Genomic DNA, 16,513 nt, shown 5'->3' on the forward strand with positions numbered 1-16,513 from the left:
CTGCACGAAAATTTATCTTCGGGATCGATTTGTTTAAGCCTAGTAGTATTAGGTTACGGGTAACTGCTTGTGCATTGCCGTATACAATAAACCATTTGTTATCGGTTTGTTTGCTACTCAATAGGAGTGCGTGTCATGTTACGTTTTAAAGCTTCAAGTGAAAAATGCTCTATCAAATGGATTTCTTCAAATAAGTTACTTGTCTATAGCATATATTTTATCAAAAATGCTCACAAAAGCGCTTTAAACTTGAAGCAACTAACCACTAACCACTAACAAGAACTTTATATTTAAACATTGTCAGTTTGGCGTACGACAGAAACACATCGTCAGATTAAGCAAGTATGTTTTTTTTATTCGATAATTTCTATTAATATTACATGTTTATATATACAAATGTCACTTTTAATTGTATGGTTATAATATATAATTATACAGATGTTCAAAACATTGTATAAATGTTATAACAAATCATTATTGTGATTTCTTGAGCTGTTGCCTGCGTGTTTATTGGACTCACCCAGAGTATTTCTTTTGATACTTGAGCATTCATAAAGACACTTAAGTGTTGGTTTTTAAGCAGGGTTTAAAGCACAATATTGTTATTGCAATAGCTTTTTGTGGCGTCAATTAGCATAGTTATATAGACGTGACATCTATCTTTATCCACACAGTTGTCTATATAAAAAATAATTTTCCCAATACACTTTATGATATTTGTAGTGATTTTATAGTTGATTTGGTGTTGTCGTATTTTATCTGTTTAAGACTTTAACCATGATCAATAAAACAGTGTAACTGTTGAATATGATTATATGTAAAGCAAGGTTTGTTGTAAAATTTAAGAGTGCGGTTTACAATTATATCAGAGCACCGCGAACCCGATCACTGCTTACATATTTATACGCACGCGAACTGAATATTTATCGTCGTTCCTGTTTATGTACACACCAGGAGACATTATATCGATCGGCTTCCTTGAACACACTGCATGTATGAACAACGTACCACAACTTGAAGTATACATTCCTGAGCTTATATTGCGATTCAAATTATGATACAAGATGTATTTTCAATTTAATGCAATTATTATTATCAATAAAACATTTAGCTCATAGTTAATTCAATTAAATAATGCAGTCAGATGAATTTGCTATATAAACTTTCCTTTGTTTTCAGAAACTAATCGTGAATAAGCTGAATCATAGGTTATCATTTTTCCAAACGTTTTATGTTCTACATTAAGCGGTTAAATGATGCTGGAATCATTTGACAAGGTAAAGTAGCATTTCAAATGGAATACGTTGAAACGGGTGGACAATCAAACAAAATTACAGAATATGTCGAATGCTTATTTGAATTGAATGTCTTATAAGCAATACACATACATCATCATGTTCGCCATGTTGACATTCAACCGACCTACATATGAAATCATGATATGGAATTTATTATTATTCAGAAATAACAATTTTGCTTATAAATAAACTTAAATAAATTATGTACCGTTTTAGGCTTAGAATATTGCACAATTTGTACTACTATTACCCGAAACAATTAAAATAACATAAAGTATGATAAATTGTTCAAGCTGTATTACATCATTCGCGGATAGTTAAGTCAACACAGTTAAACTTTATTTATAGGTACGCACAAATAGTATTCAGAAAAAAGTAAGCTGCTTTTTAAAGAGAAATCTAGTGGTATAAATATACATCCAAAATATGTTACCGCCCATTTATAATTATGAATTAGGAGGTCATCCCGGCATCTTCAAAATATTGATTACAAGAATCAGGAGTGTGAACTGCATTATGTAGGGTTCTTACATGTTGCCACTTAGAAGAGTTGTTGTCAATATATATATTTAGTTCATGTCATAGTGCCTCACAAAGTTGCAATATTTTCTCCAAATATTAGACGATTTATTGATCAAATAACACTCAAATATTATTTTAATGAACGTTAATTGTATTTTATCAATTCTAATTAAACTTACAAGAGTTAAATATGAATTTACAATTGTTTGATTCCTGATTTAATATTGGCTTCGTGTGTTGTTCAATAGGTAAAATCCTATTTATCATTTACAAGATAATATCGCTAGTATATTTAGTCAAACCATAGAACTTAAGTATTTATATCTAGAGTAACTATAGTTAACAAGGAAAACATGGCGGTGTATGCTTTATTGCTTATTCATTTTATGTTTCAAAAACATAAGCAATTCAACTTTTATTGTAGAATGTTGAAGAGAACAAAATCTATCTACAACTTCAAATTCTTACATTCTTATTAAAAGTATGACTTTACACAAGATCCCCGTTTTAAAAAGAAGCGTTGCTGTCATACAGCTGGGCATGTAGATTATTTTCATTTGTATTGAAAAGAACAATGTTATCTGCAAATACGTGACCACAGCATATGATATAGCATATGTATCGTTCAAGCTCTATTTGAACACTGCATTTTAATTTCTATGCAATTTATAAATAATACCAATATTTTAATAATAATTTTCTAAAAATATTACTTAAATATGTTATAAATGCATATTTTTGTAGCCTGTTACCATTGTTTAAACGATTTTTATTTCAGAAAATGGTGCTCTTTTCGTTTGCGTTGTACGTGTGTGCAGTTGGCGTCAGTTCGTATGGTAGGTGTGTTAGTATTAGACGAATTGTCATTTGTTTACCATATGCTAAGCAAAATAATTGTAATACCTGCATTGAACATTTTTCAGCAACGCCTACGGAAAACACATTAACTTTTCTTCCACTAAACGGATACAATGATTTACTTGAATGCACATCATCTTCAGAAGGCATTGCGTTCAATTTTACCAAAGCCTCCAACAAGGAAACGCTTTTTGTAGCAGAATGTTTACGCGATGAAAAATCATGCACGTTAAGAAGCAAGGATAATTATGTCGTATCTAAAACTGACAACGGTGGGATACTTGAAATTTTGAATCTTAGTGATGAAACGTATGGCAACTACACATGTTTCCAAAGCAGTCAACGAGAAAACGCAAAGCATATTTATGTAGGATACACAGATGAAACGCATTTAAATGCAGGTAATACATATAATACACGATTGTGTCCTACTCTGATATAAAAATAAAAAAAGTGTCATGTTTAGAAAAACAAAATCTTTACTGGGCCATGTACCCTCAGAGTTGTAATACAAGACATGAATGTAGGTCATGCCAATTTTTCCAAGCAAATTTACTGTCCTAGTCACTTGAGCAACGTACAATTGTTTTGTTTGCATTCAAATCTATGATAAATTATGAAAATCACGAATTAAGTATCAGCACTAACATAGCTCATATATAATTTATTATCACGAGTAAAAGAAACTCGTCACACTAAACGCAATTGCTAATCAAATATTCCTTGCAAAAGAGCAGACTTTAATAAAGTGTCATGGTCCTATATATCGTTTGTCTGGTTCTACTTTCGAAGGAAACAGAGTATGTAGCAATACAATGTTTTCTTCAATATGAAATTGGGTTTATGTATCATTTAGATAGTACTGCGTTTCTATTTTTGGAATAGCTAAAGTTACTCTAAACCTACGCAATAGGTATATGTGTATGAATGCACGTGTTTGCTTTCAGTAAAATTCACCAAAGTACTTGGACGCAAGGACGTACTTGTATGTGAATCAAACAATTCAATTTCATTTAAATATAAAAATGCTTCGAGTGGAAAAGAGGATGTTATAGCGGAGTGTGTGCATAACTTGCTTTGCTATGTATCTGTAAACAATAACTTTAAAGCTATAAAAAGCATGAATGGTGGCATACTAGTCATCAGAAACGTCACCAAAGAAACGGAAGGGATATACACGTGTTTCGAAACAAATAACAAGACAAACGAAGTGCAAATAAGTGTCAGAGTGAGTGCAGAAACAGAACCAACACGACCAACGTCAACACTTGCAACAGACGTATCTACTAAAACCTCAGATGATTCATTAAATACGGGTAATCACAATGTACATTATATATTTTCTAATTCCCATTTCTAATGTTACCGGAAAACATAAATCGTAAATTTTGTATTTAAATCTGGATATAAAATGATACGATATATACTGAATCTGTGCCTATGTTTATATGTCTCTTTTGCAGAATATCACTGTCAATTTCATGTGTTACATATTAGTCTTTATATGGTAAATATAATACAAATATGTAGAGTGCTTATCATTTGGATTTAAATGTTTCCGGATAAGAATGTTATTTGTCAATATGATTGTGTTGTAGTGTCTTTAATAAGGAAAGGGCGTATAAATATTGTTACCCAAGCCCTAGCGTGTGTTTGTTCAGACAAGTTGTGTTCGTGTCAAAACTATGCGGCGCATTATCGAAATTCTTAGTGATATTGCATAAAAGAGTACAACAGCGTGGTGCGTTGCGTGAAACAAACACAAAACATGTTTTGTATATGATGATAATTGCTATTTTTTCGGCACACGTGATATTAATTCAAGACGACTCTTCGCACTCACGATGTAGTTTTGCTGCTTCGATGACATGGTCATAGAGGATATATCAATTGTGTGTAGTATTATATTATCGAAAAAATGTCATGAAACTTTGATGTTTTGTCTATGCAACTTTTGCAAATTGTATTTTGAATAAAGGTCCAGGTCAAAACATATTCCTTATTTAAAACTAATGAAAGTACACATTTGTATTTAGTAAATAAATGCGTGTGCATGCCGCTATTTCAAAGGCAAAATAATTATATTAATATTGTGTATCACCAAATACAGGTGAAGTTGGCTACAAGTTTGTAAATCACATTTTGGTAGATTGATATGTATTCGTGTATAGGGCGTAGGTTTTGCGTGAATTTAGAAAGCAGTTTTGAGGGCCATATTCTCTACATTGATAACAAATAGACGTAGAATTACGATCTCGTGTTGTTATTAACATGTACTAATATAGACGAAGGTATTGGTTACGGTTAAGTGATGCTCTCAGGATTTTGATCTGGGTATGAACATGAGCTCTAATAAAAAATAATTTGATATTTCGATTTACACGGTCCACCCGGGTACATATATCGACATTACCAAATACTATGGGAGCTCATGGTTGAAGCAAACACGGTTTAATGTTTACATGGAAGTCATCTTAACACATTTTCAATCTCATGGCTCCGATATTTGATCTTTGAAGGACTTATCAACTCAGTTTGTTTGGTTCAAATGCTTTCATTTAAGCCATAGTTTCACAAAGCGCATCGTTGTTGAGCATATTTCAGTTTATTTGATATTCATAATTAAATATTTTGAGTAAAGTTTTCAAATAATTCAGTTTATGCAATAAGCAAATAATTGCCAAGTTACTTCAACGTCACATTTCTAGTTAAATGTATTGCATGAATGAAGGAAGTTAATCGATCATTTGCGGGATGTTGTGGTACTTTTAGTCTTTTTGAAGCGTTTTATGTTGTTCCTGGATCTCAAGTTAAACTACTCGGTACGATGCTTTTCCAGGTGCGTCAATAGAAAAACGGGAGAAGCGTAGCTGTTAAATAATTTATAATTTAAGTACATATCAATTTACTAAATTAAAATTATGGTTTGTAGAACCGAGACATCGATTAAAACAATATATTTGTACATTCATTTCAGGTTTCATAATAGTTTCGGTATTTGCTGGAGTCATTACCCTAGTGCTTATACTTTCGGCAACGTATAGAAAATGTACGTATTTGAGTCAGTTAAGTTTTTCACACATACACCCAAGCCTACAAGCAAACACATCCACAGACACACGGACACTGGCACAAGCGCGCACCCTTACCTCATTAGCCTAAGAGTGTATCGTAGTTTCTCGGTAAATGTTGTATACATTTCCTCTAAGAGAATACATTGTTGTTTACGTTAAAAATTTTCTAAATTTAAATAAGTGACTTGTATATCTGTGTTATATCCGTATTTGTTCTTGTTTGTTTGTTTTTTCAAATATTTTTTTTGTTTAAGGTCGAAAACATTATTGCCGAACAAAAAAGGTAGGTTGATATAATAAAGAGTACAATTTAATTCTGTTTAGACATAACAAAGTGATTATTAGTTTCGTATATTGTCAATGCAATGTACAATATGATGTTTAAGTGTTAGATGGTGTGTTTATCATGAAATAGAAATCATTGTGCAATTGGGATACGGTAATTTGTAATATACACCTAGCAGCCAGCTATATAACATACAAGGTGCCTGAACCACGTGCCTTTCTCGGCTATGTGTGGGACAATCGGATGTAAACAAAACGTCGCTTCAGGTAACGTTTTTGACAATTTCTTCATTATTTCAAAACCATTTTCAAAAAAACAAAAACGAGTGCCCAGTCTTTGTAAAAAGACACAACTTTGTTAAGTTTGCGCAAAATTAATTAAGTATTTTTTCCAAAAAGTGCAACCGCGTGTTTGAAAACACATGAAGTAAAATGCTATGTTTGGTATATTTTTTGTTCAATCAACAAAAACATTGATTATATTATCGTCGAGGGTTTAAAAAATAGGGCGGACTTTGTTATTCTTCATAGATAAGCTACTTACATTGTATGTTTGCGCAAATACATCTAATTCGGAGTGTGTGTATATAAATGTTATACTGCTATGTGTGGGACACATTTTTTAAATGCTATGTGTGGTATACAAGAATTTGCCCGTCAGTTCTGCATTTAATCTGAACACAGTTTTGTAAGAATCTAGAACATAAACTTTAGTCTGTCCTGAAAATATATCAAATTAACCAAATGTTTCATTATTGAATACTGAAGTAATCGTGTAATGATTAAACAATTTATGTTTAACTGAACATAATTCTTATAAACGCATACATGTTATGTTGAAATATAATATTTCTTTGTTTTACTTATTGTCTTTAAATAAATATAATGATTGATATTTCTGCCTGATTATTGAATTTGGTCCATTTTTTAATGAATGACATAGAAAATAAGAGCACATGCTTTAAAATGGGTTTTACTTCTATTGTTTTTCAGACTTGAAAAGGATTAGTCGAAAGATCTGTAACGCTTTTAAGGTTCGAAGCTGTGTAAGAACTACATGAACACCATCAAACCACACGGAAGGTGATATGTGGCAAGTTAATTATCAAAACTACAGTGACAGAAAAAGGGACCCCGCTTCATTCTGTGATGTTTATGGAAAGCTAATTCAATTAACTATGCAAACATACCATTTAACATGTATTTTTGCATAAGCAAAACAAAGCGTGTGTATTGATATGTGTGTATATTTATGGGTTTTGTATCTATGTTATTACTAAAATTGATTAGATGAATAGAAAATCTGATTATGTGTGTTAATAAAACAGGTGTTTCATAACAAATAACAATTTAAATCCAATGAAGCTTGTTTGTGGTCTATTCCAATATCATCTCCATATGAACATCTTCGAAGCCAATAATGCTTGTTTGTGGTCTATTCCAATATTATCTCCATATGAATATCTTCAGTATATGAAAATAAACACGTCATTAATAATAACATTACTTTATAACTAGCATGCACATGTAGCAATATAAATTAAAGCACCAAGTACATAAAGAAGTACATTAGTATTCACAAAGAAATTGTAATCAGTCAATTTATGAATTTGCAAATCTTGCTATTCAAACATATGAATGCTCCAATTAAGTCATAACAAATGATCATCGCCAAAACGTCTTGACTTGTGGGGGTTATTATACCAACAAACATATTGAATTGCATCAATACTTCATTTACTCAAATTCAAATGAAATCTGAATAACTGAGAATAGTTTGAGATGTTTAATGAAAATACTCATTCGCCCCGGTCACGAAAGGGCGCTGCAAGATCTTGTTTCCACTGCACCAAGTAATTAACATTAAATCATATAATGTTGTTCAATTTGTTGAAAAGTCAAATTTGTATGTAATGTTTACTTTGATTGTTTTCTTTCCCTGCAATACTTGCACCATCTGGTAATAAAACAGTCATTTAAACTTTGGAACATTTACTATACATGTTTGTATATGACAACTTTTCATTGATCAAGATATCAGTACGTCTCTTGAAGGTGCTTCAAAAAATACTTTAATCTCGCTGAAAAGAACAAAATACAAATGAAATAAACTGTTTAACTTAAAAAAACATGCGTGATATATCAGATAGCTCAATAGGATTTAGATACAAATACGTGATTTTCCAGAAAATAAATGTTATTGATCCTAGTGTCTATTTGTTTCAAAATGCTGTATGATCTCTTTATGCTTATTTAATAACTATCGTTACAGTCAAAAATGCCTACACATTCCTGCTAAAAAACACACAACTAACACTTTTGTAGTTTTGTTGCAACAATATTTACATGACATCTTGCACAAACAATCCTTACGATTTTGTGTATTAAACAAATGCATTAGTTGGCAGTAACAATTCACTGAAAATTCAACATTTTGTAACAATCAATTTTATAGAAACAAGAAAAAGTTTGCCCAACGGAACTATTTTCCTGTCCGTGCGTGGGTGGCTTTGTGTTAGGAGATCCCCGACCGTGTTTTGACCTCGCTGCCACAACGTTCGCAAACAAATGGCATTCTAAAAGTAAACAAAATATGAATATAAGTTATCGACAATCAGGATAATTTTGAGTAACATGAACGTAGGATTATCATATTTAAGGCGCGCCAAACACTACCAACAATGTTTATTGACCAACTTTTGTTATTCAGACAGACTTTAAATATTATTGACGTTAATGTCAATCTTTCGATTCTCTAGTTTAATTTGTATACGGCACAAAGCATTTACAAAATTTGTCCCACACATAGCATCATTACATTTTCATACACACACTCCGAATCAGATGTATTTGCGCAAACATACAATGTATGTAGCTTCTCTATTAAGAATTACAATGTCCGCCCTATTTTTTTAACCCTCGACAACATTGTAATCAACGTTTTTGTTGATCGAATAAAAAATATACCAAACATAGCATTTCACTTCGTGTGTTTTCAAGCGCGCGGTTGCACTTTTTGGTAAAATTACTTAATTAATTTAGCGCCAACTTACCAAAGTTGTGTCTTTTGACAATGACCGGGCACTCGTCTTTGTTTTTTTGAAAATGGTTTTGAAATAATGAAGAAATTATCAAAAACATTACCTGAAGCGACGTTTTGTTTACATCCAATTGTCCCACACATAGCCGAAAAAGTCACGTGGTTCAGGCACCTTGACATAGTATATTTGTATTGACATTTCGTTTCAGTAACAAATTAGCAGGTCAATCAATTAATGTAAGATGCAAACTATTATATGACTTTTAATATGATTATGCGACGTTTAAAATTTGCGGAAGGCATTGTGAGAATATATAAAAACGATATATGTATATATTTTTCATCTAAAAAGGCTTATGTAAAGTGCTTACAAATCATTTATGTGAACACACAGTGAAAATATCATTTTACTGACTCAAGTTGCAATTTACTGATTTTTTTTGCTCTGCATGTATTCTTTTTATATAAATATTCATTTTCATTTTTTTACGGGACAATACATGGGCTAAAATTGGTTAAAAGTTTTGATCGTGTACAACCCGAATATGTCTTTTCCTTGATCATTTAGTTTTAAATGTTTGTAGCATGACGAGGGAACGGCAACAATTAACAAAGATAAAGAAGATTAAAATAAGCAAGCATATGCACATTATTATTCTGTAATTTTACATGGCATACATAATGTGTATGTTGAGGTGTATGTACCTGTAGTAAGTAGTGTTACTCATTAATAAATCACGGTTAGTTTAACATGAGCAAAATAGGAATATGCTGGATTATTGAATATCTTTGTATTACGTAGATAATTTACAAGCCCTATACTTGTTTTGCGTTTGTTGTTCCTATAAACACAAAGTATTGTAGACAGAAAGAGGTGGATATGTGAAACACGAAGATGCTAAATTTAAGATTTTCAGCATACCAAACAGCATAATTGCACAAATGTTGAACATTTTAATTGCAGTTTTAATACTAGCAAGACAGTCCGGGGCATATTCATTTACATAATTATGCATGTTCATGTACGTGCGATTTCAAGACGAGAGCACTCACATGAAGTCTTAAATGAGAAAATCATGTAACAGAATTAAATGTGCTTCACTGGAAGGAAAATATGATGGTCCACGCATATGTTTCTTTTTTAGTTTTATATGTTGTTTTTTTTTCAAATTTAACGTAACTTGAGCTACTAGGTACAAAGAGTCGTTAAACATATCTAATTATTTTTTATAGGTTGAAATTCGTTATCACACTTAGACCGACCAACATAAACACATGTATCTGTTGCTCCTTGTTTGATTTTTTTAGAACGAGGAGGGAAATGACAGTGTTTTGCATCACATAATGCAGCAGGTAAAAACAAGCAGAAATACGTGCTTTATTTTACAGTATTACTAAATTTATTTCTTATATATGTGTGCATGGAATACACATGTTTATAGTGTGGCTAAATCTCGTTTTAAATCAGCTTAACGACATCAACAGCTTTTATTATATCTCTATTTGTTATGAAGACTAAGTAAAATAGATACCATGCGTGTTAAATATGTTAAACACGGTATGAACAGAATAGTTAAACACGGAAATTATAATTATTTGATTGCAAGCATTCCAAAAGACCTTATAATGTTGTTAGTATTTTAATTATTATTACGTCCGGGGCATATGTTATTGTATATACACATTTGTGTACATATTCATGTATATTGAAAACTAGGTTAAGTCTTATAATACATATATTATGTCAACTAGTTAATGTTCTTGTTTACAGCGCAAACAACTTGGGCATAAGAGCATATATCATATGAAAACAAGGAAAACACTAAACATTCCTCGATATATTTTGATGTTTCATAATATTTGTAGCAGTCATTCAAAATACATTGAGACTTTAATAATATAACTGTCGACCTTTGTAGCATAACGTAAGTTTCAACTAATATAACGCACCAAGAAATAATTGTACATACCATACTTTAACAAAAATAAGTTTAATCTATAAATAAACATACCATAATTTAATATATATATTGTGATAAAAATATAGGTTTTTAGTAATTATCTTACATCGTGATCAGTTTTACATAAGCATATTCAATATCCTTGCTTGAGGTATACTTTAACATTCCATCACAAATAACGCCATGCAGTCACTGATGTCTTAATGTACATATAGCAAGAAAGATTCATGTTGAATTGCAATAACTATGCATTGCTCCTTGAGCAAGATTTGTTTTTCATTTAATGTTCATTTTATGAACGTAACAATACTTTGACTATTAAGGAAAAAGTATATTAACCAAATATAATGTCATCCTTCGAAGATCTCAGCATGCGTTTTTCGATTATTATTAGATAAGTAATACAATGTTTCAATGTTATGTTGCAGGACAAAAGTACATGTACAGAGAATGTCTCAACTGAATCGACGCTGCTGGTAAAAGTGAAATTTTCTAAATATGAAATAATAATACCCGTAATATATGCATGCTTTCGTTACGTAGTACCACATTTGTAATCGGCATTATAAGGCCTTAGGGGCAAATGGTGTTTTAATAGTCCTCAAATTATTATACATATATGTAACGATCAATTATTGTTAATTTTAATTTCTAGTCAATACATCTTATACATTTATCACAATTAGATCGACCATCATAACCACGTTTGTCTTTTGATTCTTGTTTGATTTGTTGTAGCCCGAGGTGGATAATACCCGTGATTTGATAAACAAAACGCCGCAGGTATATGGAATACTCATGTTTATAGCATAACTAAATCATGTTTTAAATCAGCAAAACGATATCAACAACTTGTAATGGCTTATAATTTATATAGCATATCAAGTAGTTCTTTTTCACAACGCAAATACCTTTGACAATAAGGGCATATACCAAATGCAAACAATGTTAACACTTTCCATTGTTTCAATAATTATTTTTGTAGCTAAACCTAAACACATTGTTTTTTAATTATTGTATGAAAGATGTAGCATAACGAACATACAGCTTATGTATCAACTGATATAACGAACAAACAAATGAAAACAAATTGTACATACTATTCAATTTTTTTAGAATAAGCATACTATAAGTTAATATATATTGTGATAGTAAGATCTGTTCCAACTTATTATCTTACATCGTTATCAGTTTCATAAAGCAAATTCAATATCCTTGCTTTAGGTATACTATAACATCCCACCGCAAATAAAACCATACATTCACTGATGTCTTATGGTACATATAGCATGTGAGAGATTCATGTTGAATTGCACAAGCTATGCGTTAGTCCTAGAGCAAGAATTCGTTTCAATTAAAATAGTATTGTTCGTTACATCCAGTAACAATACTTTGACCGGTAAGGAGAACGTATACTAATAAAATATAATGGCATCATTCAGCATGTTTTGTTTGGCTTATTTTAGCGTCATAATCTATTTAAATCGAAAACAAATAATGTCAGTGTAATTCTTTGTTTTAACGTTTTGTAGGATACCGAAGATCAGGACAATGTTTCGACTGAATTGACGCAGACGGTAAATATTGTAATTTTCTAAATATAAGATACATATTCCCTTATGTATGCATATATGAAGTTCCATATCTGTAATCAGCAATAGGATACTAGATGGACAACTGATGTTGAATTGCCCTCTATATCGTCTTATTACGAAATAAACATATATATATTTATACGATATGTATTTGCCAATTACAAGTTAATACATCAAATCCAATACTTCTTTGTTATTGATAATAAAAATAGTTAATAGCCCAAAGCATAGCCGACGAAAATGTAAGGTTTTAACTGTTTTTTGTTTTGTTTTAAAGAATCAATAACAAGATCTTAGATAAGATTCAATTCATAGACTAAAATTGAAATTGATGTCGAAAGCTTCGAATGCATATCATTCTCCCATCGGCTGTCGAACACGCATGTTTGTTATAGCTAAATACGTGCTTCACAAATACAATGCAAGCAATGGTTTTATGTTTTAATCATTTGTTGTATACCATGTCTTTTTAACTCAATTTTCTGCAATCAAGAATGCATTCATTCATTATAACAGTTTTTTAATGTGCTGTCATGTAGGTTATGTTGTTTCACTTTAAGAATGAAGACGACAATGACGCTAGCTTTATGGCAATGAAACAGGTAACCCTAAGAGCACTGAGTATGCGGTTTAAAATATATTATTTAGAGAAATATGTTGCTGAAATAATTAACGAAATATATAGAAAATGTTAGATAATTTGGTTTTAAAGCTTTATAATTAAATAGCAATGGTCCATGTTATATATAAATAAAGCGCAAATGATGCATCGGTACAGTAAAACAAACTTATGAGAACTTGTAAAAAAGAGATCTTAACTGTCTGACAATGATTTCATGTAGATTAAATCTGAGATGTGCTTCATAATAGTATACATAATGCACAAACAAGCAACTATTTATTAAATGATGCATGTGTATGAATTTCCATTTTCCAATCCACAGGATGTACATGAAGGCGAACGAATGCTGCTTTTGGAGCAAAGAATACCAGTTTCGTATGTATTATTGTCAGTGTCTGTATGGGTTACTTCAATAGGTCGATGTTGTTGCGTACGAATAGCGCTCGATAGCTTACTCATAAACTTATATAGGTTTCCTAACTTTCATTTTATTATTGGCATTGTGTTCCGGGCATATGGTGTAGCATGGGATATAATCTTAATCTAATATTGACAATAACATGTTACTGATTTAGTATAATAATGTGCACAAATAATATAAGTGTGTTTAAATATTGCCTACGTAGTTTAAACCACAACGTGTAACAAACATACATTTATTGTTAATGTACCATACACATGTCTTCATGCGGCATTAATGAATAAAATATAATGGTCTACGTTAGCAATAATGGAGTATTTAAATAGGGTTTTTACGTGCTATTACTGGTATAATAAGCATTATGAACCTGTAAAAAGCAAGGCGTATTAAGATATCACATAATGAAATGTATGTGTTTCTGCAATCAGGTGTTTGTCAAATGACGCATTTACATGCATTTTCATTTTTCAATTCACAGGATTTAAATGAAGAAGGACGAAAACTGCTTTTGGGCGAAGTTTACCAGTTCCGAAAGTAACTGATAGCAATGCATTTTATCAAAACTAACAAAGTCAATGGTTTATGAGCTATGAAAACAATGCGACGGGAGTCCTGTATGCACATGCATACGACTGCTTGAATATTTTGGAAAGCAGTTTGGCTTCAACACTTTCTCGATATCTGTTTTACAAGAATAGTAATATTATTTCGAGAGAATAAACTTCTTTGAAATATCACATAAATAGTTATCATAAAGAATGCGTTGTGAGTTCACAAACATAAGGTGGTAAAGCGACTTCTCAAATAAGAGAAACGTCCGTCGCTTCGACAAAATAAGCAATCGTAGCATAAAGCGCAACATCGGGACAAAAAAAAACATAGGTTCGATTTTGAGTTGCTTTCTTATAGAATATACGTTAAATATCATAGACACGATCATTCGTTCCCACAAAACACTATTAAACAGTGAGAAAATGATTGTTTCATTGTCTTTGTATCCTTAACCGGAAGAAAAGCTGCACAGAAACTAAACATGACACTTTGCCTGTTTTGTACTATATTGTATCCATTTAATAATTACAATCTTACTTCAAACAATCTTATACATTATTTAATATTGTTTATGATGTGCACTGCTTGCATAGCAGTAGACGGCATTTATATGACTTAATCTAAGTAATCACCAGAAAAGTAAATAGATTTTTTAATAATGCTGAAACAAATGTTGCGTTGATTTTTTGTAAGCTGAATCAATTGCCTCCTGCTTATAAGTTTAAGTTAAAATACATATGAATGTGTGCGTGTGTTAAAAACGTGTTAAGTTATGAAAATAAATTGTTCGACCAATTGTTGTAACGAACCTGTACCATATGTATAGTAATAACTAAAAGCAACCATATTAATATGCTGATCAGGATATACACTAGATTTTTAAGTTAATGCATTTCAACGTGTTGCTATCAAAACGCAGGATTTTACATATTTCTCAAGATCATGCATATTGATCTTAATACGGTATTGAAGCGTTTTTTTAACTGCAATCGCAATTAAATAAAATTGGTCAAGCGATAGGAAAAACATTGTTGATTCTTCACCAAAAATGGTGCTCCAATGGAGGCAATGTAACGACCCAGTGTTGGAATGGTATGAATAGTAACAGGATTGAACTGATCAATTAATCTTGTTACCTGGTTTCCCTCGCTTTTATTTATAAACGTATTACGCAGTTATCGTAAAAGATGAAGAGTTTTTTTCTTTTTATATAACTACCTTATATACATTTTTAATAATGCGACGTTTCTTGAATATAAATATAACAAGCAAATTCGTTGAATTGATATCCACCGCCAATATGCTGCTGGACAAAAGTTTTCTGGACGGATGGACAACGCCAAAACAATTTAATCCAGATAAAAGGACGGATGAACAACGCCATAACAATATCCTCACCCAGAGAAAATCACGAGAGAAGGACGGACAGACTATATGTCAGCGACTATATGCTCTCCGTTGTCTCTAACCTGTAATTTCTAAGTACACAGATGTATACATAATTCTGGAAAAAAATGCTGGTCAGTTTAGGGGTTTAGCGTACGACCTTACATGAAGCATTTGTAACATTGACCCTTGATGTGAATCGTATGACCTTACATGAAGTATATTGTGTACGTTTACCTTAACCCTAGACATGAACCTTGACATTATCCCTTGACATGAATCGTACATATGACACACGGCAAGGTAGAAGATGAAGAAGAATTAGAAGGTAATTACAGAATCCACTGATGCATAGTAAAATAATGGCTAAATAATAAATATTTCTACAAATGTGTGACATTTGATGTGTGACCTTGACTTTGGTAAAACACACATAGGTCTTCAACTGCATGATAATTGAGAACAATTACATCAGGACATTTTGAGAATCCATTTTAGTATGGTAGAATCCTTACCAAAATAAGGCATATTTAATAAAAATGTGTGATTTTGACCTTTGTGTGTGACTTTGACCATGACCCTTGCAACCTGGATCTTATATTTGACACTCAGCTAGATAATGGAGAACAATTGTGGACAGTTATTACAGAATCCCTTGATGCATAGAACAGGAATGACTACATAATTAATAATTCATCAAATTTGTGACCATTGACCTCAATGTGTGACCTTGACCTTAGGTCCTAGGATTATCGGTGTTGAATGTGAAGCACCCTCAGATGATTGAGAACAACTATGGCAAGTTTCATGGCTCTTGCTCATGTTTTAATGGAGATAAAGCTCTAAGCTTATATTAAAAAGCATTTTTCAGGATACAAAGGAACATAACTCCGTTATTA

General features: G+C 31.6%; 1 protein-coding gene and 1 long non-coding RNA gene across 2 annotated transcripts; both read left to right on the forward strand.

Moving 5' to 3' along the window:
- The first annotated feature begins 109 nt into the window (after positions 1–109).
- Positions 110–14,856, forward strand: LOC127870498 (uncharacterized). The gene is made up of 14 exons (XM_052413089.1): positions 110–342; positions 1,180–1,277; positions 2,599–2,656; positions 2,744–3,079; positions 3,626–3,994; positions 5,656–5,727; positions 6,007–6,035; positions 10,386–10,430; positions 11,467–11,514; positions 11,777–11,821; positions 12,571–12,615; positions 13,194–13,235; positions 13,578–13,630; positions 14,155–14,856. Exons 2-14 carry the CDS (start codon positions 1,254–1,256, stop codon positions 14,159–14,161), a joined length of 1,173 nt encoding a protein of 390 aa, XP_052269049.1. The 5' UTR covers positions 110–342; positions 1,180–1,253; the 3' UTR covers positions 14,162–14,856.
- LOC127869540 (uncharacterized) lies at positions 6,265–8,091 on the forward strand. The gene is made up of 2 exons (XR_008044666.1): positions 6,265–6,304; positions 7,031–8,091. It is a non-coding gene; the product is annotated as an uncharacterized LOC127869540 (long non-coding RNA).
- Positions 14,857–16,513: the final 1,657 nt, after the last annotated feature.

The sequence above is a fragment of the Dreissena polymorpha genome, chromosome 2, assembly GCF_020536995.1.
Source record: "Dreissena polymorpha isolate Duluth1 chromosome 2, UMN_Dpol_1.0, whole genome shotgun sequence".
NCBI lineage: Eukaryota > Metazoa > Mollusca > Bivalvia > Myida > Dreissenidae > Dreissena > Dreissena polymorpha.